At 40.3% G+C, this 27581-nt stretch overlaps 1 protein-coding gene across 3 annotated transcripts in view; it reads right to left on the bottom strand.

Moving 5' to 3' along the window:
- The window catches only part of rxraa (retinoid X receptor, alpha a), a 114476-nt gene that overhangs the window by 30544 nt on the left and 56351 nt on the right, over nucleotides 1-27581 (bottom strand). For all 3 annotated transcript variants that reach the window (XR_012179896.1, XM_073478002.1, XM_073478003.1), the window contains exon 3: nucleotides 13367-13605. Coding sequence is in view for 2 of the 3 variants with exons in the window: in XM_073478002.1 (XP_073334103.1) it covers nucleotides 13367-13605 (239 nt within the window). In the remaining variant the exon portion in view is untranslated. The remainder of the gene's footprint in view (nucleotides 1-13366; nucleotides 13606-27581) is intronic.

The raw sequence follows: 27581 nt of genomic DNA on the forward strand, positions 1-27581 counted from the left end.
ATTTGAATGGTACATCCAGTACAGAGGGGGTCTCCGCCTGCTTGTCGGTGTCAGATTCTGCACAGAATTGATATATGTGATTATATGTCCTGTGCAACCCGCTGGCTCCAGCATAATGCTACAATATTAAAACATGTAGAAGAAATTATATTTTCATGAAAAGGATGTTAGTAGGTAAGTAGTTTACTGCTGTAAATAAAACCTTGTTGTTTCTATGCCATAAATCCTGTTAAAAAGTGTGATTCCAGCTTCCTATTACTTAAATATAAAGTATAAATTTATACAACATTGTAGGCAATCAAATTTTAGATACTATGTGTTAAGGAACATCACAATCTAAGTTAGTTTGCTTCTGGAGGAGGTGGGGCTGCGTGGTCACTACAGCGGTGCATGTGCCAACTGGCTGTCAGAGAGAGTGAATAAACACAGCTAGTGACGACCAATATGTAATATAAACATATAATTTATATATATATAACTTTCACATTCTTTGCAGTGATCCCTCTAATGTTGTTATCAAAAATTTGTGACAAAAATATGTAATGGAGGCAGGATATTTTACAGTTTTACAACAAACTCTATTGTCTGAAATGACATCAGTGAACTGAAACCGTAAACTTCACTGGACTTCCCTTTAACCAATTAGTCATGAAATCCACATTTCTGGTGCTTATTGAACAGAAATCACATGGTGTTAGTATTTTGTGTAAGTACCAATAATCATCACTCCAATACTGTTGCAATATCAATATCGAAGTAAGGCCTATTTGGTCATATTGGGATATTCGATTTTGTCACCCAGTCTTAACTTAATTTATTAAGGTGCTTTGAGAAAATTTCACAATATTGAGATATACATTGTATATCGCACTATGGCTTAAAAATATTGTGATATTATGTTATGGCCATACTGCCCAGTGAGATTACACCATTAAATATGATGACAGACATTTGAAGTTTCATTCATAAACCTCTCTAGAAGCTTTGAATGAAAAAAAAAAAAAAGACAATCTGTACTTATCTGTACTTTATCTCAATCCTTGAGATAAACTTTATCTCAATCCTTGAGATAAAGGGCAACAATAGCAGTCAGTCCTATTGTAATAACAAGAAAAATCTCACCAAAAACGTAAAAACGTATCATTGTGAGTCAGGTTGTCTCACTCATTCTAACTCACTTTAATAGAAAGAATAAGTGTTGCAGCAGAGCAGGCCCTGTAACCTATTAGTATGCTATGACAACACACATGGTGGTGAAACAAAAAGAAAGGAGTCGTCCCTCGAGTGAATGCGGGAGAGAAAAGAAGAGCGGAGACGGTGGAGGCCTCCGCTTAAGACGGGCTTAGCTCGATTCAGCAAGTCAGAGCACAGACTTTGCTCATAAAGACACTTCAAAAGGAGACATCAAATCCTAGCGCAACACTCCTCAATGCACAACCCTCATGTGGAACTTCAGTTGCTTTCCAGTTCAAGGGCACCTTTTCTAACACAGAAAGTTATCTTCTTTCAAAAGGCCCTGACAGAATTCCTCCATAAGGTTTGATCAACGTGGCCAGGAATAACGCTCTACTTTACGATCTCATTCTGAACCACAATGTATTTTTTACCTTTAATTTACCTTACCTTTAACACAAGACACAAAATGTCTAAAAGTTGAAGGAGGTGTGAGTGGACAGGATACAAATCTCCTGTTGACAGGCGACAACACCTAACCAGCTGCCCTCTGAGAGGTGAGGACAGGGATCAGGTCATGATGTAACCTAATGATAACCCTAAAGGTGTCACCTTTCACCTCTGACACCTCGAGACAATCACTTCCTTCCAAAAACAAACTTATCTGGAAGTATGGGCGGAATGAGTAGGAACTTTCTTCTCATGGCTGTATGTCAGTGTGTGAGTCTTATCTGGACACGTATCAGCAAGAGATGGAGCATCAGGTTTCACACTGGCGGGTGTTGTTAATGGGTCCGCTCTTCTGTGGCCCTCAGGGTGTATTCACAGTGAGACACCCTTTGGGATCGATTACGGCACTGTGATAAGTTTGAGCGACACCTGTTTGAAACACACATGCTTCACAAACAAGCACAAATCAACAGACACGTGGGTGTGAGCACGCACACAGTATAGTTCAGACTGCGGTTTAGTTATTTGTGGACGAGTTGCCAGTAGGTCGATCATGTCTTTGGAAACTGAAAGTCATACATAAGACAACAGAAGAAAAGGATGGATTTTAGTCACTATAACATGTGTTAACATGTCACTTAAAGGGGCTCTGTGACTGTGACTTGTTTACTGGTAAACAAACAAAAGTTATATAAAAAAATAGCCATTGCTGTACTGCCACCTGTTTATCAGCGGGATAGTGTGAAACCATTGGTAGGAACGTTTCCTTTTCCTTTGTGTTCATGCCAGAGCTCCAAAGAGATACTAGAGGTCAAAAACTCCACAGCAAACATTTTAGGATCCACACCACTTCTTTGCACCTTATATCCATGGCATTACTTTTCAAAATAAATATGTTTAGCCCAAAAAGTGTTGACACTTTGTCTATTAAATATCGAGTCTGAATATTTGAAACCATTTCAATACTTATTTTCTGCACATTCACTGGTACCAGATTAGCTTTCTCTGTCTCTCCGCTTTCTGACAGCAAACTGACACACAAACATTAAAGGCCTTATTTAAAGAGAGAAAAATGTTTTGAAAACGTGTGATATATTTAATGTTTACAAAAGTCCAAGTCTGCCAAGAAAAGAAAAGTCACAACTCGTTGTCATGTTATAACCTTGTTATATTTATTGATAAAATTAATATCATAAAAATCTAAAATTCAACATCAATGTTTTCTTTGTCCCTTCCCCCCCATGGTATCAAAAACTGCATTGAATGTTAAAATTTTTCAATGACTTATATTAACGCATCTTGATGTAATTTTAATCGTATTTCTTTTGAAATACACTCATGTTCCTTGTTGTCCTTAATGTCAGTGTTAACTTACGGTGATGCAGATTTCTCTGGAGTAATGATGTCAACAGGATTATATACTCTTAGCAAATTATAGTTGATCGTCAGTTTATCATCATAATATCATCATAGTTTGTGTCCATATTCCCCACTCTGATCAGCATTTGAAAAGAAGAAACAATTTTTACAACAATGAATCAGTCAAGTTCAAACTCTCTGGTGTCTTTCAAAATAAGATGAATAATAATTATGATTTTGCCAGCACAGTACAATTTAATCCACAAATATGTAATTACTAATTACTTTATTTTACAGATCAATAATAAGCAGCTAAAAGGGACTTTTTGGTTGCCAGCTTGTCAGCTTGCATTTATAACTGTCGGTTTGATGACTTACTTAAATTGGCTTTTTGCATCACAACAATCCATCAGGTCTGTATTAAGCACTAAGTCCGTCTTTTAACTGTTTTACCAGGTCATTAATAAACAGTGTTTGGTCTTGATGCTGTGCAGCCATGTGGATCAAGATTTTGGCAGAGGATATAATAAAATGACAGAGATCCCTAACTTAAAGTAGGCTCGCAAACTGGCAACCCAAAGTTATGCATTTTAATGGCTTATAAATGATCTCTAAGCGAATAGATAAATTATTTGTTAGCTGTTTTTAAAGTCTTTAGTGACAACACATAAGTCCTTCCAAAGTCAGCCTTACTGTAAAACAGCTCTGTGATTATTGTCACTCAGCTCTAATACAACACTTTCTCTGCTCTGTCCCACTGGATAGAGTTTAGCAGAAGTCGACATTATTCTAGACAGCTCGGAGGTTTCCAACACTCACCTCCCGCTGTGCCACAACAGATAAAATGAATCATCACAAGCACTGCCGGGGCTTATGTGTATGTGCGTGTGTGTGTGTGTGTTTTGACAGAAACTTTTGTCACAGCGAAAAAGGATATTAAGACTATCAGCGGCATGAAAGTCAGTGAGCCTTTCAGCAGTGAAGCGGGAATACGCACAGTGACTTTCAGCTGTTGCCTCACCTACGCATGGCAGTGTGTGTGCATGTGAGTGTCTGTTTGTGGCATTAATGGGACTGTGTGTGCACATAGGGGTGGGTCCGCAGCATGCATACATGTATGTTTAATGTCTGCGTCAGGTGTTTGTGTGTCTGCATGTATGTGATTATGGATTTCACATGAGCATGCGTGGGTGCGTGTTTTGTCTGAATGCATGTGTCCTTTTGGTTTGTGTGTGGGTGGATGAACATGAGGGTTGTTTATAAAGGAAACAGTGCTACTCCTGTGGGTACCGCACTGCCTGCCATTGACATAGCAGCTCTTCTAACCCTGGAGTCTCTCTCCTCTCACACCAGTCAGTAGTGTTTGAATGGTGACAACCTTCTCTTTGCTCTTTTCAGAAACAAACGTTTTAGGATGCTTTCACACCTCTGATGACGATGCAGGATCACAGTCAAAAACTGTCCAATCAATGAGTTACCTGTCAGTCTGTATAACATCATGGTTCCAGCTCCAGTGTGAACACAAACAGGACCAAAAATAAACAGCAACAATCTCTTTTGTCGGACCAAATTAACCGAACTATAACTGTAAGCAAATGTGTACCTTGTCTACACGGTAACATGGTGTCTGATAATCATCATACAGTTCTGTTTCAAGTAGGAACTTGTATACCTTACTGTACAGTATAATTTTGGGAACGTAAATGATCCATGACTAATAGAGTTTAATGCATGATAATCCATTCTAATCAAGGTATTAGCCACAATGAGTCATGCACTCGAATAAATACTGCATTAAAAAGGATGCATTATTTTTGGATATTTTTGTGGCTTGGATAAAACCAAAATATGCTGCATATTCCCAGGCAATGCCATGATAAAGTAAGTGTTTAGTTATTCCAATTAACGGTTTAGAAATATTTATTTTAACACTGTTTTAGTCAACTTTATAGTAAATAGTGCCACTCTAAAAAGCAAAAGAAAGAAAAGTACAGACAAGCATCCTCAGGTCAATCAAGTGCATGAATAAGATACAAATAAACTCTGTCCTGTCTTCCCAAATGTAGTGTGTTTGCAATTTGCATCCCTCTGGCTTGGTGTGCAGTTAAAATGGGTGTGAAAACTTGAGTAGAATACTGCCATGTGGGAAAACCAGGTTCATAAGTCCAACATTGTTAAAAAACTGTATAATAAACCATTTCATGGATGTCGTCATGCTCATGTGATCATCCATCTGTCATTCAGTGATTAATTGACAAAGCTTCTCATTGTCTGTTAGTAAGTCCTCCAGCCATTAACTGACCGTCCATTCCTTCACACGATTAGTATTTCCATTTTCCAATTGTAAATCAGTCTTACTGTGAGTGTGAATGTTCTATTGTTTCCACTCTCCACTGGTTTATGTCCTCCAGCAAATCAGTAAAAAGATTGTTGATTGTCTAACATATCACTCAGTGATGGCTTGAGAAGTATTTCCAGTGTCAAAACAGGAGCCACCCATTGATTCATTCCCTACTAGGTCCATTATCATCATGTCATCCATCATGGTTTCTAAGTGTCCTCTAACATGCTACATAATAGTGACTGCATTGGTATTTCTTTTGTCAAACAGCACAGTGTAGCAGGAATTAAAATATTCGTGTCAAACCACCGTTGAAAAAGCAGTATTTACAATGATTGCATCCTGCAGATCATTCAGTCATATTAGGATTGTCCACCAACCAGCAGATAACGGACTGATAAATCTGTTAGCAGGTCATTATAATAGACTAATGTTTTCACTTTTTTTATTAGCATTTCACACAGGATCTCATTCACTGCTATAGTTTTTTCTGGGCCACTAACAAGTAACCCGGTAGTTTACTGATTTACGCTCACATCAATGTTATCTGGTGTGTGACTGATAAGATCTTCAAACAAGAAGTGAGAGCTGATTAAAACCAATTCTGGCAGAAAGGATTTTAATGATCAACTTTTATTGTCCTTCTTAATTATCTGTTTTTATGTTCCTTGTATGGAAAAGTTTGTACAGTTGTGTGAGAGTATACATAAAACATACATAAAAATATCCACAGAACTTGTGCTTTTGTTGCTGACTTTTTGGTTTTTACTGGCTGAGACACTGTGCACTGCGACAGGTTTCACAGGTGTTAGCAGTGACAAAAGTAGAATAAGTCATACAGTAAGTGTCATTACACTTCAGACATACCGCAGTGCACATGTCTGTCCACAGACAGTGTTGAGTTGCAGTAAGATCACACCACCAGATGCAATTAAAGCCCTGAAGGGATTATTTGAAGCTTTAAAATAAATGTGTGCCCCCGAGGCATTGAAACCGCAACGTCTACAGTCTGCATTAGGAGGCTGCTCTCTGAAACTAAAACCTAATGTTACTGTTTCTTTCCCTTATAGCTGCCACCTCCTGGATGGCTCGTCTCCTGTGTGGCCCCCAAATGTCAGAACACACGCACACACGCACACACACACACACACTAGCGCTATAACACTACATGAAGTCAGTTCTCAAATGATGGCCTAGGGTCTGTTGGAACAAACAACAGAAGTCCTAAATCAATGCCACTGGGAACATGAAACTGACATGGTATATTCTTTACAATTTGCATGAATTCCATCAACACGTTTAACCAAGTTTTTAGCTTCTTTCAACTAGACGACACTTCTTGCATATGTTTCACAATTAAGGCTTAAATTGTCAGTTATAGTGCTATGAACATGTCGCTGAAAAGCGATGAATAACAAAAATCATCTTGTTTACAGCACATGTGCTATGCATTCACAATTCACCTAACAGATGTAGTCCTGAATACACGGGCCATATATTCACACCATTTGACCAATCAGAAGCCCCCGTTGACCATCAGCTACCCTCTGATTAAATTGGTGTAAATTTGGTGCTGATCGCAAGGTTAGTTAGCATGATGGCTGAAGAAGGAGGGAAGAGCTAATATGAACACGTCAATATTTGTTTAGCTATCACAAGTCATATTGCAAGGCATTTGCAGTTAGTTGCAGCAAACATCGCTGATTTTCATATCATGCAGGTTAAAACAGAAGCAACAGAAATTTAACAAGGCAAATGGGAAACTTTATGATGCGTTTATTTCTGTCAAATGTCAAAATAAATCCTGTCCCTAAGTAACGCAATATTTTCTCCACTAAAACTAAGACCCAAAGAATTGTGTACTAACCTTCTAGTGAAGCACAACTAAATTAATTCTTCACATTAGTTACACTTCCTTGAACTACCAGTACTGAGGGGGAAAAAAGCGGTCTCTAAAACTGCTTCTAATTGCTACCTGGAGACAGCTTTGGCTAAAAAAATTCTTTTCCCCCATCCATTTGAGGGTTGATTGACGTTAGAGAGCCTTAACTGCTCTCCTGGGACCCTACACACAGCCCCTTTGTGCAGCCATTAGAGCCATGCAGCCATGATGTCATGTAGAGTGACTACAACGAGGTCCATCAAAGACCAGAGCAGCGGAATGGACCTTTATTACTCCCACACAGGAAGGAGCTGAGGTCCACTACACTCCCTCCCTCTCTCTCTCTCTCTCTCTCTCTCTCTCCTTCCGTCTCCCGAGTGTGTTGTGCTTCAGTCTCCTAGCGACCCTCGTCTAAACACGACGTACCCAAACTAGCGCATGACATCACCACCGCCGCTCATTTATAACTTATTAAATGCATGTTCCATTTCTTGTAAAGCATTTACACCTTTTTCACATTAGTGTTCGACTCCAGAAACACTCGAGCTTTATATATGTATTTGTAAGGCGTATTGAGAGACACTGGAGGCCTGTTGTTGGTTTAGGATTCTCAGGATGGTTTCAGTGGGAGAACACGGCAGCGAGAGGGGTATAGACCAAGCTGCAAGATGGAAAATGGGAGTCGGATCTGACAATAAAGAATTCCTTTTTTCTCACAGAAAAAAAACAGCTCTCACCATTGTCATTGTCAAGTGTAAAATGTGTTCCAACCCTGCCTATAATCCCTTCCAGCTGCAGAGTTGTGGTCTGTGTGATCGAGACATGGTCCATATTATCGGTGAGTTCAAGCCCGCAGACAGGACCACTGATGGGTCTGATCCTAATGGGCATGGCTGTGGCCTGGTATTGGCCCCTGACCAGATACCCAGGGAGATGTCTCGCCATGTTTTCCCTCGCACAGAAAAACAGAGATGACGAGCCTTCTAATGGCAAAACCACTCAACTAAAGACAAAGTATGCATTTCTTGTTGCAGGCAAAGTCTTTGTTTGTTCACAGTGTGTGTGGCCCTCTTCAGAACAATGTGGATGCTTGCCTGATCTTCAAAAATATAGACAGCAGATAACGGGGATGCACAGAACAGATGCAACATATTAAAAAGTCTCTCACTGGAAGACAAAACAAAAGCTCAACCGCAGCATGTCAGCGTGTCTCAATATTCGGGACAGAGCTCAGGGGGAAGAAGCATTGTATGAGACGTAAGAATTGGCTGGTGATAAAGGACCGTCTCTCTCTTTACATGTGGTTTGGCTTTTGGAGGATGTAAGATTCCAGTTAGAATGGGAGTTTTGTTCATCCTGTCCCCACTGTCATTAAGTTGTCATTTACGCCTTTGATGTAGAGGACAGCTAAGGCTCATTGTTTTTGGTTTTGACCAATTTTCATTGAAATTTCGCAGATCTCGATAAGAACCAGATAAGTTTGTTCAGATTTCCATTTGCGTCCATGAATCTAAAAGCTGTGTTTCCTGTTAAAAGAAGACACAGATGATTGCAGTTCATGGTAAACAAGGCCCTCTTGTCATCACAAGAAGACAGTAAGAAATAAGAAAGGAATTAAAGCTGAAAAAAGAAGGTCCGACTGTGGTTAACACGGCAAACTACATTTTTAAAACCCTTTCTTTCTTTTAACCCTAACCCTGTGTGTTAAGGTGTGTGTGTGGTTAGCATAGGCGGGTGTCTCCCACTGGCCTCTGGGTGGTTAAGTAGGGAGGAGGCTGAGCTGTGACCTCGTTCCAGTCAACTGCTCATGAAAACAGCAAGTCAGCCGAGTGTTAAGAGCAAGTGGCATACGCCGTCTGACTCAAATCACGTCTCATCAGAAGTGCGGCGCCTCACGACCACAGGGCCCTGCCACCATCTTTAACCTCTAACATCAAACTGCCTTGGCTCCACCCTTGCTAAGTAACAGTCAGCAGCCTCGACAGGTCACAGTTATGCAAACGTTCACGGTTAACAGCTCAAATCCTCAGAATACGAGTACCTGTCAGATTTAGGCCTGGGTGCCATTTGAAACGTTTCAAAGCCGGCACGCAAACGATACTTGATTTTCAGTAGAATAACCAAAATAATACTTTTATTCTATACCTTAATTGAGTAAGAACACAGGTTTTTTTTAATTATATTTTTTTAATTTTGTTTTTAATATGTATTTACATATGTATATATATATATATATATATATATGTTTTTTACTTTTTAATTTAGCATTACTAAGCACAAACATTTAATGAGCGGTTTATAACACACAATAAGGTAGCAGTATGTAGATAAGTGTAAGTATTTATTAACTAATCAACTTATCAACAATTATAACTAGGCGCCTGTAAGTGGAGGCTGGTGTTTGAACAGATAATGAATTATAACATATTAAACAAAGGTTGTAATATTATGAAAATGTCCTTATGGAAGAAGTTATAATTGATGACAAATACTGTACATTAGTATACACTTGAAACTGTCCTTAAATCTGCTAACTACATTATAGTTAGTTATAAACCATTTATAAAATGTTTGTATTCTTGTTACTGCTAACTATACATGCAAAATATGGGGGCATATTATTATTAATGTCATTATTATAAATAAATAAAAATAATAATAATAATAATAATAATAATAAAAATACAAAAGCGTCTTTTTAATACCTAACAATAAAGATAAGTACTAGTAATAAAACAAATAAGACAGTGAGCTAGAATTAATATGACATTCCCCTGTACTTCCATTAAGCCTAATCCAATATCAACTAAAACATACTTAAATCATCTAGATTTAGATTTTTATGTGGATCAACACCAAACTGTACACGCTCATAGATACCTGCCACCTAAATACACACATTTTTTAAATTATTATTTTACCATGCATTATTCCCCTAGAAGTTAACGAAAATGTCGTATAACACCCCATCTCGTAATTTTAAAGAAAGCGACAAAAAAAAAAACTGGATTCGTCCCTCAATCAGGATTCGCACCAAAAGTTAACAGGGTCTATTATGTGCCTAGATCCATACTCCAAACCAACCAACCAACAAATGGTCACGGCGAAAACACAACCTCCTTGGCTGAGATAAGAAAGTCAGCCAGATTACTCAATTGCATAGGTATTTAACGCTATTTGAACACAAGTGGTGTAACAAAATTATCTAAAACTTCAGCTTTTCTGATTAAAATCTAGAAAATATTTTATTAAATAAGCAAGCAAAGACTAAGTAGACCATATTAAAATTCAAACCAAACAACCCCAACTTTCAGTACTCAACAGTTTGCGATACTTGCTGCTGTAGTCACCACTGAGTAGTTACTAAGGCTACACAATTAATCGAATTATTATCAAAATTGCAAAATATAATTTTTGATTAAGGTAAATTCTGTTACAAAACAGCATTATAAAAAAGTACTGTAGTGCTGCAAAGAGACACAAATGTTCTCCAGATGTGAGAAAATAAGTTTGTTTGGTACAGAAGCTAACAAATGTCATGTTTTGTTTTGTTTTTTCAGTGAAAATAAAAACTGTGATACAAAAATGATCATTGCCACTAATCATGAATCAAAACGCAAGTAGATTAGCTGTCAAAATTATGACACTGACAAAATTATTGCATAATTTGACAGCCCTAGTTGTTAAGTGAAAAACTATTGCGGTTCAAGGTTATTGTAGAATCAGGAAGTTTAATTTTCTGATGTCCTCAATCTGAATTTGAAGCATGAGAGAGAGAGACTCTGCTTTATATTTGCATGTGTTTACCACACACTGGCATCATGAAACGGGTGTGAAGAGAGGGTGGTGAAGAGGGTGGTCCACTTTGACTCATAACCTATCCATCCTTGATCACCTCGTTTTACAAATGAATATGTTTACATTTCTAAAGGGAAGATATTGTTTTGTTATAGACAGTTAAATTCAGGTATCGGAACTAGAGTCTTTCTTTCGATACCCAGCCCTAACTGAAGTTCATGTCAGCCATTAATCACCAACAGTAACCTATTAGTCATACCCATTTGCCTATGTTTGACAACTCCAAGAATAAAATGTGAAAAGTGCAAATTGCAAAGAGAGGGCAGTGGCAATCATCATGTTTTGGAGCTACTTAGACTGGTAACAGCTGTTTCAGCACACTCAACACAATGCCGCTCTGTTAAAGACTGGAAACCAGCCATGACCCATAACACAAGTTAGATACATGCTGTAATTACTGTAGGTACAGTTCGAAAACTGTCAACAGAAACAGCTGTTATACCTGCTCTTTATAAAGCAGTGAAACATGGCAGCATTGGCGAAGAGGCAGTAAGGATAAGTAAATAGATTCATTCAAATGAGACAGACTGAGACATACAACGTTTGCTAGTTAAACACCCAACCTGCATACAAAGTACGTCGCTCCGGGACAGAAACTGCAGCACAGATGAAAGTGTTGGAATTAAAAAGTGTAGAAGAATCAGAAGGAGAGAGCGGTGGGGAGCGGGAAAAGGGGCTTTCTAGCAATGAAAGATTCTGGCCGCTTTCTGAGACTGCCCCTAATCCACTCTTAACTCCATTACATGTGGGACACTTCTGCGATAAGCCCAACAATGGCGAGGAGAGCCCATTCCAAATAGCAATGCATTGCCGATGCACTTTAACACAATTATTAACAAACACAAAAAAGGGCAGCCACCGCATTTTGGGGAGGAAACAATTTCAATTTTAGATATGACTTCCAGACGGAAACTGGGCCACTGCAGGCTTTGATGTCTTAATTGTGTGTGTGTTTTTTTAATACCAACGAAACTGAGGCTTATTGATGGAACAAAAGCGACAGAGACGAAGAGAGAGGAAATGGAGATGGTCTGAAAGAGACAATAAATGGGGAAAAAAACAAGACCAGAAAAAAAAAAGAGTAAAGAGGATAGCCAGAAGAGAAGACGAATGACGGGATAGAGAGGAAGGCGAGATATGGCAGCAGAGAGTGACAAATATGCACTCGATAAAGAAGAGAGAGTGACAGATCTGAAGTACTGTGGAATCCCAGTTGAATAGGCCTTGATTAACTGTGGCATGAGGTCAAAGCCAGGCCTCTGTCTGCTGGGGCCTGGCTTAGGAAAATTATACTGTGTGTGTGTGTGTGTGTGTGTGTGTGTGTGTGTGTGTGTGTGTGTGTGTGTGTGTGTAAGCGACTGTAATTTGCACAGCTGAGATATGTGAATACACTTGTAGGACAAGATACAGAAAATTTTGTCTGTTTTTTTTACTTAAGAGCCAAGCTAGGTGCGTGCTTCCAATCTTTAAGCTAAGGTAAGCCAACACATTTTTGGCTATTGCTTTGTACTTAAAGATATAAATTACACAAAACATGTCTCAAAACAATTAAACCTTTGTTATATATTTTGTTGATTTGTGTGCTTTCATTATTCTAAACATTTTCCAACAATGTTCAAACCCAAGTCCCTAGTTTTATTAAAGGTACGGGTGCATTTCATTTGTTTGCCTATTGTTATATCTACCTTTCTAGGGAAACACAGGAAACACTGGAAGATGTATCAGAGAGAGACTAAACCTGACTAAAATTAATGCAAATAAAACTTTAAAATATTTCCTCATCTGTAAACATTTTTGCCTGAGTCACATCAGATGGATTTTCATCAGCGTTGGCGGGTGTTTAACTATGAAGACAACAACTCCCATGATCCCACACATACTTTATATCAACAAATTACATCTTTTGTTTTCATTGTTTTGATTGAGAGACCCCTAGCAGCAGGAATTACCCACTGTGTGTTAAATGAATGAACAGAGAATGGAGAACAGAGACTGGTATTTCATTAAAGGGGACAATACAGGTTTATACCCTTACATAAGAAAAGAAAATCATTGAATATAAGGTATATAAAGAAAGTAATTAAGTTCGGTTCAGGGTAATTCAGAGACTGTATTGACCTAACAGCTGAAATTCTAACAAATCAGTCAATAACAGCTTTCAAGTGTCAACAGAGCAGGACTATACATGTTAAGTAATAAGACAGTTACCTTGAGACAAAATGCCTGCATGTACATCTGTTATAAGTATGCCTCAAAAGTGTGTGTGTGCAAATGCATAGTTGTGGGTCTGTCACGGGCCTCACCTGGGGGCTGACGCTGGGGCCATAGCCCATGCCGGGAGAGTTCATGGAGTGGGGGCCCATGGGCGAACTGATTACGGAAAAGGGTGAGGCCAGGCCGTTCATGGGCGAACTCAGCGTGCTGATGGGAGAGTGAAGAGAACCGGAGGGCCCCATGGACGTCGGGCTGAGCAGGGACGGGTGCATTCCCCGGTGGGATGTGGGTGAGCCCAGGGGCGAGGAGGTCACCTGGCCCGACGAGTCTGTTTGGATAAATCAGAAAAAGAGGGAAATTAGAATTAAATCTTGCTTTCATATTTTATAACTTTCACTGCTATCATTTAAAATGATAACATCTTTACGAATATTTTGTCAGCGTGTTTTTGATTTGCAGCTCAAATTTAAAAAAATCTGGTCACCTTAAGACTATAAACAAACACATTTTTTTAAAACCACATTGTTCACAAGCACCTTTAGATGTTTTTAAAGGATGTTTTCACACTTCAGCTAATTGGTCTTTTTTCCTGACCAAAGATGTTGGCACTAATAATCCGACACATCTGGTGAGGTGTAAAAGCGGTTGCTGAATCTGAGCAGGATCCAGGAAAATGGACAATTAAGAAAAAACCTTTGAGACAATTAAATCCAACAAAAGCTCTTGTGAAGAAGCCCAAACGCAACATGTGTGTCAATGGAGGCAGACTATGATATCCTCACAGTACTTCTCTTGCTCTGTCCTGCACTGATTCTGCTCCTCAATGAAGAGTTTACCTCTTCACAAGTGCTTCCCTCTGGGATCAATGAGGACAGGATGTATATCTATAATGTATGTGGTTGATGAGTGGAGTACTGCACCCTGGAGGACTGAATATACAACATTGTACCAGAGCTGAGGGGAAGTGAGAGAGAGGGATAAGGATAAGGTCATGTGTAGTATGAAGAGCTTATCTTCTGTTTCTGAATGTATTCTCCCTCCTAGACTTTGTCCTGCTCTTTACCTTGGCTGTGTGGGCCATCTTCCCATCAGCTGTCAACACAGAAGATATGGGACAGGCAGGAGTGCCAGCAGAGCAGGAGGGTAGTGTGGTATGTCACTGAGAATTTGGCGACAGCAGGGTTGTATGTGTGCTGATAACCCTCCTACCCTTTTGTCTCATCTTTCAACACCTCCTTTCACTCTCTCATACTTTTTATTTATGATAATCTCTGTCGGTGCTTCTATTTGCCTCCTTTGTCCCTCTGTTACTTCTGTCTCGTCTTTTCAAAGAGTTTCTTTTATGCGTTTCTAATGGAGATTACCTTGGATTCTGGACTACATGTGAAGAAACTTTATTTGGCTCTTGAGAAATGCTGATTATATTTCAGATTTTTAAGAATCCATTAATTCTTTGCACCTTTTTTTTGCACCCGTAGTCGATTGACAGATGCACTACTTAGTTTTGGAAAAGAAATGCAAACTCAAAAAGTAAATAGTTACAATAATAATTAGGTATTAATTCGAACTCAGAAACAGGTATTTGATATATTTCTATTACTGAAACATAGTAACAAGTAAAACAGTATGAAATTGTGTTGCCCTTTGAGGACAGTTTATTTACTCATTCGATTCCGTCTTGAAATTATCCATGAGTGGAGATTTCTTTCTCTTCTCTCTTTCTCTTCTCTTTAAAATGTCTTCCCAAAACTACTAGAGTGCACCTTTATGTAATTTTCTACCTTGCAGTTGTAGCTAATGTGTTGGACCATATATATGAGCAGATAATTACTAGCAGAATCATAAAACAGGAATGCTTTCTGGCAAAACTGGATTTAAAGGAATTCTGCATTAATGTGATGAAGTGCATTAAGTTCATTTTTTCAGGTATTTATAATTATACAACTATAATTATAATAATAATAATAATTTTTATATTTTCACTGTTTCTCAATCCAATTTCCAGGAATGTATAGTGAACCATTTAAAAATTATATAAACACTGTGCCACAACAATGTATACAAATTGAACAGCTGATATAAGGTTGCTTAAGTTCACCTCTGATGATGAGTCATTTGTCCTAACATACCCTCTTTTACCCTGTCCTGTTCTGACACAACAACTTTGCCCTCTCTGCAGCGAGGACATGGCCTAGTTATGTAATACGTGCGCTTGTCTATCAAACTCCAACGTTTCATAAGTGACCAGGTTCCTCTGTTTCCATGCAGTGGAATAAAACTGATGGATGGCTCGATTAGCTGACAGCTGAGAATAAGGAGCCCAGTTCACAGCAATTTTCCTGGAGTGCTTTGTCTCTGTCCCAGCTGACTTTACAGTATGTGTGTTTGTGTTTTGTGGTGTGTTTCTGCTGTTAATTTTCTCTTGAATGCAGGAAGAAATCTTTGCATCTTTGTCCCCCGCATCAGCAATCCTCAGGACGGCAACCTAGCTGGCAGCTCAGCCAAGCCAAACACATCCTGCACATCCTGCTTGCCTCAAGAGCACTTCCTGTGTGCGCATACACACATACACACACGGGTCCCATCCTTTTGAAAACAAACACACATCCTTCTTAATAAAGGGCTAACAACAGCTCTGCATCTAGCTGTATTAGTTCAGTGTTTAATCCTCTGACTGATACCCCTCAAGCTTCTATCCCTCTGATTACAGTTTTTTCCCCTAAAATGCGCCCACACACATAATTCCTGAAAATTAAATAAATAAAGAAAAAGCTCTCCCTGAGCCAACAATTCCCATAACCCTTCGCCAATTGGGTTTTAATTCAGGCAGATAAAGCGAGCCGTGGTATTAGTGTTGCCAATCTGCTATTGTAGGTCTCAGCGGGGGGGAGCTCAGCTGACAGCGTCCCAGCAAGGCCCCACCTCGAGGGGGGGATGACAGAAACAGGCTGGGAGGTAGATCACACTGTTTATGTCTCTTTCTCTCCTATTCATTCCTTATGTCTCTCTCTCCTCCACCTCTTGTTTTTGGAGAACAGGAACAAGCAGAGCAGAAAATTAACTGAAAAATCTCTGCACATCTGACATCATCAACAACATCAACAAGTCTCTGATGCTCTTTTTCCAGCTGAACATGAATGTGGTCATATTGCTTGTGATCGTATAGATCTCTCACAGCAAAATGTGTGTGTGTTTGCATGTGTGTGTGTATGTTTATTCTTGTTGGAGTTGGGTTGCCAGTGTAGGATTACAGCAGGATGAAAAGGACTCTGTCCTAATCCTCCCCAGAGAGGAGAGGAGAGGAGAGGAGAGGAGAGGAGAGGAGAGGAGAGGAGAGGAGAGGAGAGGAGAGGAGAGGAGAGGAGAGGAGAGGAGAGGAGAGGAGAGGAGAGGAGAGGAGACACAGAAGGAGAAGAGAAGAAAGGAGACAAGGAGAGGAGGGGAGGAAATAAAAAGGTATAGAGTAGAGGAAAAGAGGGGAGGAACTGAAAAAACATACAGTAAAAAGAGAGGGGAGGGATATAGAAAAGAGGAGAGAAGATGAGGTGAGGATGAACCTAAAAGACATGCAAGGAGAAAACAAGGAGAAAAGAGACAAGAAGAGGAGACAAGGAAAGAAGAGGAGGAACTTAAAAGACATACAGGGAGAAGAGAGGAAAGGAAACAAGGACAGGAGGGGAGGCAGAAGAGAGAAGACAAGGAGAGAGGTGAAAACAAGGAGAGGAGGATAGGTAAGGAGAGGAGAGAAAGGACCCAAAATATGTACAAGGACAGTAGAGGATAGGAAACGAGGAGGGGAAAGGGGACAAGGAGAAAACAAGCAGACGACCGGAGGAGACAAGGATACCAAAAGATGTACGACGAGAGTAGAGGAAAGAAAACTAGAAGAGGAGAGGTGATGAGCAGAGGAGGAAACAAGGAGAGGAGGATAGATAAGGAGATAGGTTCGTTGAGAAAGAACCCAAAATATGTAGAGGATAGGAAACAAGGAGGAGACTGGAGAGTAAAGAAAGTACAAGCAGGGTACTGTAATAAAAAGATAAAGGAAAGAAGGAAGGGAGTGTTAGGGGTTTTTACAGTCTGTCACATTGAAATACAGTGCCTCGATTTCTTCATATAAGACTTTCATGTCAACCTGGTGAACTGGAAAATGAAAGATGTTTTACCAGCAGTCTTGAGAAAATATGGCAAGCTCAAGCAACTGTTTGCACTATCTGCAGAAAGCATAAAATAAACATCATCTTAAGATTACTGTACTTAAGAGTGTGTAAGAAGCAAACCAGTGAGCGAAGGCAGGCCAGGGGAGGAGAGGGGAATACAAATTAGGCATCCATGAAATTGCAAAAAGTTGCAGTCTTCCAGGTTCCCAGTGTACCAGTATACAAAAGGATTGACTCATGTTTAGATAGTAGCTGAAAAGTGCTTCTGAGCGTTGTCGTTTGCAGCCTCTGCCTGTCAATTGGCCCGGATCGCTGGGCACACAAAAGCACAACTGACAGCTACAAATAAGCAAATTAGGGCCCATCTTACAGGCAGGCGCAGACAGAGTTCCCCACTTATCACTTCTGTACTCCATACAAGCATCTCCTATTTCTAAACAATGCTTCCCGCCCTCGTTCTCGCCTTTCTTGCTCTTTTGTTCTGCCTTTGGGTGTGATTACATTGAGGAAATTTGCCAATTTGTGTCTGGCTGTTGCTGGCTTGTGCATTTAGGAGATGATGAATTGATGATTGAGATGGGGACGGATGATGGCATGAAAAGAGATGGTCCTCAGAACAGAGAAAGAACAACAAATGGCAATTTTTCAGATGCTTGAAACAGCATGTGTTTACATTTTTCTGACAGATGATCGCTTGCGGTTGTGAATAACGGCCGTCCTTTCTGGAAAAAGCTTTCATTTGTTCAGCAGCAAAGGTGGAAATACCATAAAGTTGTTTAGGTTTGTTCAGGATGAAAGCGAAAGGAATTTTACAGGGTGCAGGTTTGGTTTGAGTTGATTTGGGATGCACTAACAAACAATCCATTTTGCCATTGGAGTATCAGGTGTTGTTGAATTAACAGCTAGAAGAGTAGAAGAGGAGGATGTGCTGTGGTCTCTCTAGTTACACTCAGTTACTGATACTCTAACTGTTGGCAGGGGGGAGCTTATCCTGAAGGAACAGCAGAGGGTGCACTGTTTGTCAGCTAAACAGACCCTGTGGTGAAAGGTGACAGGCTGGAGGCTCAGAGGGCCTCTGTAACAAGAAGCTACCCGACCATCTCACCTTAACTCTTTTTGTCATTTACATTCCCCTGCCGACTTTGTTAAATAAGGCACAAGGCACAGCTGATACAAAGGGACACAGTTGCTTGATCTCTGTAGAACTGTAAAACAGACTCTGAATTGGCAGGGACATTTTGAGTTCTTCCAACAGCAGTGATTGTCAATTTGGGTTTCAGACCCCCTCAGTGTGTCCCAAGAAAAACATTTACAGGATGTTTAATGATTAATGTGACAGAGAAGAAGAAAGATACGCACTTCTGCACCACAAAATAATGTGAGCTTTGGCTTTTATAGAGATGGGTTTAAAATACTTTTTATCCCTTTGCTTACAACTGTGATAAAGCTTTCCCCCTTTTCATCAAGTTGTTATTCCTAATCTAGTTTTCATTGGTTTATATATTGGCAATGTGAAATGAAGCATATGCTTTCTATTGTTTCTCTCTCTCTCTGTGTGTGTGTGTGTGTGTGTGTGTGTGTGTGTGTGTGTGTGTGTGTTGTATTTGTGTACATATGAGGTATAGAAGCCTATCTGTAGGGCACTTGGATTAAGGTTGGGTAATTAGACTAATTCATTGGCTAGTGGCAAAAGAGTCCACTGCCTATTGTTCTTTTTCGGTAAATACTTTTCATTTTATTTTGCTAGTTTAATGGTCTGCCACTGAAGAACAAGCAACAGTAACTGCTCAGCAACAGACTTTGGATCTGGGAGCTAACCCAGAAAAAGGCAGCAGGGAAAGACAGCGTGTAGAGCCAGAACATTTTAACATCTAACTCGGTGGATTGAGGATTCCTGTCAACCAAAATTAGAGCTGAATTGCTGTTGTTGAAAAAAGATGAAAAAAAATTAATAAATAATACTAAACAAAAAGAGTCGTTTATGAGTCAGTTCAGTATTGGCAGGTAAATTAAACTAACTGGGTTATTTCAAACGAACGGTCCTCTCATCACTAGTGTGGGGAGTGGGGACTCCCCCACCCCCTGCATGCACTGCTAACACCCACGCAAATATATTGGCGATCGCAAGTTGTTGGGCTGACGGTGGTTCAAAATTGTAACGTATCACCCAACCATAACTTGGATACAAACTTGTTTTGCGACATACTAGATCAACTAACCTCTTCTGAAATGATGCAATCTAGAAGGGGAAATCACTCTCTTGTCAGCAGCTCATATACATGTAATCTGTGAGGATGGGTTAGATCTTCAAAAGATTAGAAACATCTGTCTCCACACAGCTTTTACAGTAAAAGACTACTAATGATTCAACTGGCTGCAGAGCTTACACCAATGGTTGCATTCCCTAACTAGCCCATGAGCTCATGTTGCCTCTGCCACCAGCAAAGAGATGATGCATTATAGATGGAAAGTACACCCCTATACCCCGCACAACAGTCTGAATCATCCTGAGAACAGATGAAACCTCCATGTCTGTCTTTTTTTTGTCTCTTTGACCTGTTTTACTCCAGCAGCTTTGTATGTTTATCTCCCTCAGTATCTCTTTCACCTCACTTCTGGAACTCTGTCCATTTTGCCGTCTTTTTTCAAACACATTTGCAATCATAAACATGTGCTTATGCACAGGCAGACAGATGCTTATTTTTCACTCCGTGGCTAACTCTGCTCCTCTATTATTCATCTACTAGTGCCAGAGTGGTGATTTAGTGAAACATGAGGGCGTGGGATGCAGGAAAAACAGAAGGGAAGGGCTCAAAAATCTCAGTAAATCACATACTTTATGTCCAATAGCTGTTTTGCCTTTAAATGTCTTCATTCACAATCAGCGGAATTGACTGTCAATAGGCAGAAATCATAATGCTTTGGGGAGTCAGCACTCACATGCATACAGCAGTGCCAGTTTTAGGTTAATACCCCTATAGCTTCTGTCCATCCCACATTCTCCTGAGACTCTTAACTCTTTCACTCAAGCACAAACACATGCAAATGTAGACTGCAGATCCTCAATTCATATCCTTGCACAAACAATGGGTTTTCTATACCTCTCTTCTGGCAACGGGTCAGCCGAGGGATGATGCCAGTGGCGTGACAGCAGCCAGGAAAAAAATCTGTCATTTCATGGATTGAGTTTGCCGTAAATTAAGCAGTCATGAGTCACTTGCACCTGCACCGCAGTGCATTAAAACAAACTGCAGTTTCCTCAGAGGGAGAAAGCTGGATGAAGCTGTGGCCTGTCAACAATATTGCAGCCCCCGTTTTTTTTTGTTGTTGTTGTTGTTTTTTCCTCCGTCTGTTGATTTGAGGCGACAAGCAGATTTTTTATTATTCACAGGGACATTTTAGGAGAGGCAGGTGAGTCAGTTTTTGAAGCGCATGAAGCGCCAGAGCACAGTCGGGATGAAACGCTCGTCATTAGCATTTCTCCGGATGTGTTCAGAGGAAGAAGAGAGGAGAGGGGGAAAAAGATTCAACAAAAAACCCAAGAGATTCAGTTGGTTGCGTAAAAAAAACCCAGAGCCCAAAATAAACCAGGAGACGGTGTAACAGCTTCATTTTTAGAGTTTTTACCGCTGATGTCTATATCACCATGACGACAGCAGGCTGATATCTTACTCCACGGGGTCTGTGCGTCTGCGTTTCTATGTGTGTTTTTTCAAATTAGACTTTTATTCATCAGCATGTTGTTATCAGCATACTTGTGATTTAAATTGTATACCAATGTCAACATGTTGTGAGTGCTGCATATATGTCCATGTGTGCTCATTAATCTGGGGATGTTGGTCTACTGTTTTCGCCTATATAAACAGACTTATCTGGTCCCTTCAGTTAAGGTCCAAAGAGTAAATATCCCAGTCTGATGTGTTTACTCTGTGGATAGGGGAGAGGCAGTGGGAGTATGTGTGTGTGTTTAGGGTGGCAGGGAGTCAGTGTAGGTGGGGCCATAGCTGGTTGATGACATGTCAAAGGGTGATATAAAACATGATGAGCAATAGCTACTGCTTCTTCTTTTTTAAAATGTCTCAATGATTTTAAGATTGCTTGATTTGCCAACAAATCTTTGCATTTTAAAGGCTGTTACTGTAACCAGTGAGTAGTGTTTTTGCTAAATGAATGGATTGGATGGATTTCCTTTGTATCAAAAAACTCCCAACTCATACTCATACCCCTTGTTTTTAAAGGGTCTATAGGGATTATACTTCACTAGACACACAGGACAAAAACTATAGTCATCCTTTCAAATTGCACTCAAAATGTCTTATTTCCCTCTGTAGTGACCCACATCTTCTATTGATCGAGAACCCCTCCAGTGTCACTCCTCGTTTCTGGTTTCACTATGGGTATTTAGTGCTTCAGTGGGCAGGGATGATGCAATCAATTAATCAATAAATACAAACACCTGTTCCCTTCCTGCATACTTCTCATGTAGCAGACTTGAAAGCTATTTTTTTCCATTGAACAAACAAGTAGTTTGAATGGTATTTCTGGTCTTACTCAGCCCCTGGTAAGACACACTGGCAGCGGTGAGCACATGTTGGAGTAGTTGTTGGCTTAAGAGATTGGCAATTTGAAGCCTTGACGCCTCACATCTGATGATGGTACTTTCTTTTGTCAGACTATCACATTGATCACGTGACAGCAAGATGGAAAATGTAATTTTTGGGGAAATTATGCAAACCTGGGACTGATTAGAAAAAAATGGATGCAAAACAAAAATAAATCCATTGCAATGTCATCTATTGATTCATGGACTACTGTTATGGACATCTTGGTTTTCTGGAGCCATAAATTACCATATTTGTACAAGAGAGTGGCACTAGGGAGGCCACTGATTGGATCTGACTAAGAACACAATCAAATGTTGTGGTTGCAACTTATCAATCACAAGGTAGTACATGGCTTCAAGCAAACCCAGCTTTATAGTCTGTTTGCAAAACAAACAACATGCCACATTAAAGGAGACATGAGTCTAACGACTGAGACTATAAACTCACTAAGAAACCGGTGGAATCGCCCCTGTTGGCCATGAGAAAGAATGTAAATTTAAGTCACTTCAGCATTGGCCTCACCTTTAAGATGGTCAACAATGCAAAAAAATGCACAAAGCAAACAAATCAGTTGCAGACAGAAGCATTTCATCAGCACCTCTGAGACTTGGAACTAGGCAAGTGACATCACAGCCTTTCTTAATGCACAAATAACACTTGACGACAACAGGGTTTGATTCTTAGTCATTTGTTCCCCGTAGTCCTTGTGCTTTTTATGATCCCTGCACAACTAAAGACACACTACAGGAGAAAATAATACCCTGTGTTTACAAGGTTTTTCCCCACTCATTACTTTAAATCCAACATCCTCATAAGAGTAAATGAGGCTTGAAGAAGGTGTAAAAAAAAAACAAAAAAAACCATGTTGTAGTGATGAGGGCACTACCTTCAACAGCGTCGTCTGTTGAGAAGAGATATGATCAGACAGAGCAGCTGCAACTATAGCTGCTTCATTTTGACAGCTCAAATCAAGAGTATCTAAGCTCTTCATCCCGTCTGTTAAGGCCCCTATCTGCTGGCATCCATGAGCCAAATAAAAGAGAGAATGCATGTGCGAATGAAAAAGGCCTTAATGTGAGATAAGTGGTAGAAAAGACCCAAAACAGGCCACCCATAATTTCACAGTAGGTGGGCTGCTAACAGCCATCATTTGATACAGTGTTGATATAACCCGATTCTTTTTGCCTGCTGAAACAACTGCCCTCATTAAAGACTTAATTCTTTCCCTCCCACCTCCCTTTTACTCTTTTCTGTCTCTCGCAGGCTCCATTCATTTTCCTCTTATTTCAATTCATTGCCCTGATATCATGTGCATGAAAGCGCCAGCTCCTGGGGCAAACTGGTGCCCTCGGTGACTCTTAAGTGTCTGAGGAGGCCATGGAGCCGCGGCTGGCTGTGGCGAGGTGCCAGCTAAGCCACAGATTACTGGCGCTACTGCTAACTGTGCCCCAACTGCCAACACTCTGATCTGCTGATATGGCCTAATTGTTCTCTTTAGCTCAGAGGTGATATACCATCTCTCCAGCCAGCTTGCGAGCAGAGCTGCGCGAGACAAGGCTGAGCAAATGCTGCTCGAAATACTTCAGTGTAAAGTGTCTGACATAGTGCTTGACACGTTCTAGCCATAATTATAGACTGAGCTTGTCTATAGGAATGTGGAGAGAAGCCAAAAGGATGTGTGGTTTAGCAAAATAAATAAAATAGTACAAGGAATAAATTTATACATTTTTCCGGGTCGCTGTCAACCATTTTCTTTATCATGACATTAAAATTGCAGCTTGTGTATAGGTCTGTTTTGGAAAACTAGTGCTATCAATCTCCACCATGCCTTGAAGCTCTGGCATAAGTTCTGTATTTAATCACGTTGTGGCAAAACTATGAGGGTGTTCAGCATGCTGACCTTTCAGATGGACAATAGAAATGTTGTTCTTTCCTGCCATGAAAGATGTAACCATCGGAATGCTTTGGTGACTGAATTCTGAGTAACCACATCCACTGTTTTGGAAAATACTGTACAACCTTTTTACAGCCACCTTTCAAGCTCAAAAGATAGATTCTAGGCTAAGTATCACATTAAGTGGGCCATGAATAGAGGTGTCAAAATCTCTTTTCAGCAAAGATGATGGTACTATCAGATAGGCGAGAAAGTCTGGAATACAAGAGGATCATTTTGGTTTTGCAGCAGTATTACATGGCTAAAACTTAACTCAAGGTATCTAGAACAAATCTAGTATCATTTGGCTGTGAATAGTTGGCCAAACTTTATTCTCAATGGCCCTAAGGTTGAGTTCTAAGAGCTGGTTGTATCAGAGTCTTCTGATGAAATATGTGCCAAAAAAAGGCAACTGGACTGGCTTGAGGTTCTTGAGGTCTCCTTTCATCTGAAAGGCTTCTTCAGTTCTGCAGGATGAGTAAGGAAACCCTGGCACAACATCTTACATTACCAGGTACTCACCACCAGTCTTTCTTTTTTTTATTTGTGTCAATGGCGTTCCTTAGGTATAAGGTCCCTTAAAAGGTACACTTTGTAAGAAAGTGGATTTTTGAGGCTCATTTCCAACTCGTCAAATACTGACTGTAGGGCGGGTCAGTCACCATTCCAAAGCGTTGCTTTTTGACAAGTTTGGGAAACCAAAGCTTCAGACTTTCTTACAAAGTGGACCTTTAATATCAAATTATTCACAACTAATAAGTGGATAGTGGATCTCAAATTGACAAAATGCTATCAAACCTCAAACACAGAAAGTATCTTATTAGCTTATTAGTTTTATTTGCACCACAAATCTGCACCCACCCTTGAGACATTTACTGCAAAAAGACAGCAAAAGACTACTGAAATTGAGTTGTGATATACAGATGAGCATGGTGAATGCATCATACTGGCTGTCCTTTGGGCGGCAGCTTATACCAGGAGCTGCTACTGATAATAGCATGTTGATCAAAGACATGGCATGGAGCGATAATTACCTGCCTGGGGAGCTGCCTTCAGGAGAGGAAGATTACATTTGCAACTTATGTTCTTCAGCCCTTTTTGAGGACTTGTTACCTTTTCAGCAACATGGCAAGCAGCAAGGGAAGTTAATATACTCCAACATGTTAAGGAACAACAGACTTTTTTGAATGACCTTAACCAGATGAGGTAGAGATTGATTTTTGAATTCTGTACACTGATGATTATGTAAGAGCTTCAACTTTGCTCATCCTCTTATCCCCGTGAAACCCCTGCCATCAAGTAAATGGGTCGGCGTTTCTCGATAACAGACTCTGCTTAAAAAAAAAAAAAAAGGAATCTGATATTTGTGCCGTGATGGCCCTCTGAGCTGTAATGTCTGAAACTGTTGTGTGAATCCAAGTAACCGCGGAAATGTGAGGCAGCCAGGAAGCCATGATTCATAGAGCTTCCTCTTTTGTTGCACCCAGAGATGAAAATCTCAACGAAGGCCCTTATCTGGCTCGCTCACTGCCAAAACACACTTGAAGGCACATGGCCAAGCGTACACATATAAACAAAAACACAGATATAGATAAGAACCTGACTGCAAAGCACAAGGTTGAGTTTAACTCAACAACAGCATTTATGTGGAATCTGATAACTGTTTTTGATTATTTTCACAGATTTGTGTTATGACCTAAGCCAGACATGATGATGTATTAACTATCTAGAGAAATTGTCAAGATTAAAAATAATGGTTATGTAATAATATGAAAGGGAACAATAGCCCTTTCCAAAGGTAGGGAATGACACAAAGGCAAGCTTTGGAAATTGTTACGTAATGTGTGTATAGATTATATGCAACACAACATCTTTAGCAGATGTAAGATCCATTAACAAAATTAGTCCATCGTGACACACCAAAAAAAAACAAAAAAACAAAAAAACAAAAAACAAATAATTGATCATGCACAGCTAATATATTTTAAACTATTGTCATTGTTTCTGCTAACAGTTAGCTAACACAACAGAAAGTCTTTGCCTTTGCACCTTTTCCAGGTCTGCAACCAGGTATAACAGCAAAGCAGCAGGTCAGACCAGGGACTGGTGCCCCTGCTTGCCCATTTCCTTTTTTCACACACAAAAAAAAAGAAAAAAAAAAGAGGGGGGAAAAAAAGGACAGAACGTGGGGGGTCTATTCATGAGCTGCCTTTGAGCCCGGCCAAACCAAATAAAACAATCACACTTACATGTAAATGAGCAAAAAGAAAAACAGCCTCTGATGTGGAGGTATAGAAGAGAAATCAATCTACAAGGTGCGTCCGCTCGCTTTCTAAGTGTCTTGTTATGACTCAGTGGTCATAAAGCCATCAGTCTGTGAAGAATAATTATGCCAATTACTAAGGCGAAAAACAAACTGTCCCTTCCCTCTGGTGACATCAGGATGAGGAATTTGCCACTTGACGACTTGTTCATAGGCAGCAGGTGATGGACGATTTCCATTTGTATCGAGGAAGTGCTGAAACACATCAAAAGTTGAACCCTGTGTGTCTACTACTGTGTGTGTGTGTGTGTGTGTGTGTGTGTGTGTGTGTGTGTGTGTGTGTGTGTGTGTGTGTGTGTGTGTTTGATCCTGTGCAACACCTGGATTGGGCCCAAGGCAGATGTTGGTGAACACGTCGGCCCGTGTCCAACCCCCTTGGCTTGGTTTGGAAAGACAGTATCACGGCCCATAAAAATAGTTACTGCTCTCTTCCACAAAGCTTGACATGTTTACATGTGATTTAGGATAACAGATCATTTTCAATTAGTGTCAGTTAGGACAAAAGAAGCTGGTTCGAATTTAGGTTTTGGGACACAGAAAGAATATCAGAGCCTTTTTTTAGCAGAAAGCTTGAATTTATTGACTATATTAGAAGCCTTTGAGCCCCCATTCTCTTTCTTACATTTTTCTTCCCTGTGATTATTATTCTTCTGTGACGTGCTGGTCTGTTTGTAATGAAATCCAAATGGTGAAGGTTCTGGCTCCTGGCCCTGAGCCCCCCTGTTTTCTTTCTCCCTTGGGGGGATTGAGCCTGAGATAAAGGGAAAGAGGAGGAAGGGCAGAGATAGATTGATCAATAGATGGACACGCAGACAGAGAGATAGAGCGATTCATAGATAGATAAGAGAGATTCAAACAGGGAGCAGGAGGAAGAGAAAGTGCGAGAAAGTCTCAGAGAAAGCCGGAGAGACCCTGGGGGCCGGTCGGAGGGGATAAGATGGGAGGGGGGCGGCGATGGGAAACTATGTGTGTACGTGCTGCAGGAAGAGGCCTTGCGAGTCGGGGGAACACACGCGCCTCGATAAGTGGGGGGGGTTGTATGTCCTGGCGAGAGTGCGTGCATGTGTGTGTTCTGTTTGTGATTGTCACTGGAGGAGTGTACTTTGGATCAGTGCATCGACTCACAGCAAACAAATCACACAAAATCCTGCAGGGAGGAGGCGGAGGAATCGGAGGGACGCCGCATCCAAGGTAAATAAACAAAATCATGAAAATATAGCCGCATTGACTGATGAGGCCTGAACTTACCACCTCCACCCTCCCCATCCGCCCCTTGCTCGAATG

This window comes from Pagrus major, chromosome 12 (genome assembly GCF_040436345.1).
Source record: "Pagrus major chromosome 12, Pma_NU_1.0".
NCBI classification, from domain to species: Eukaryota; Metazoa; Chordata; class Actinopteri; order Spariformes; family Sparidae; genus Pagrus; species Pagrus major.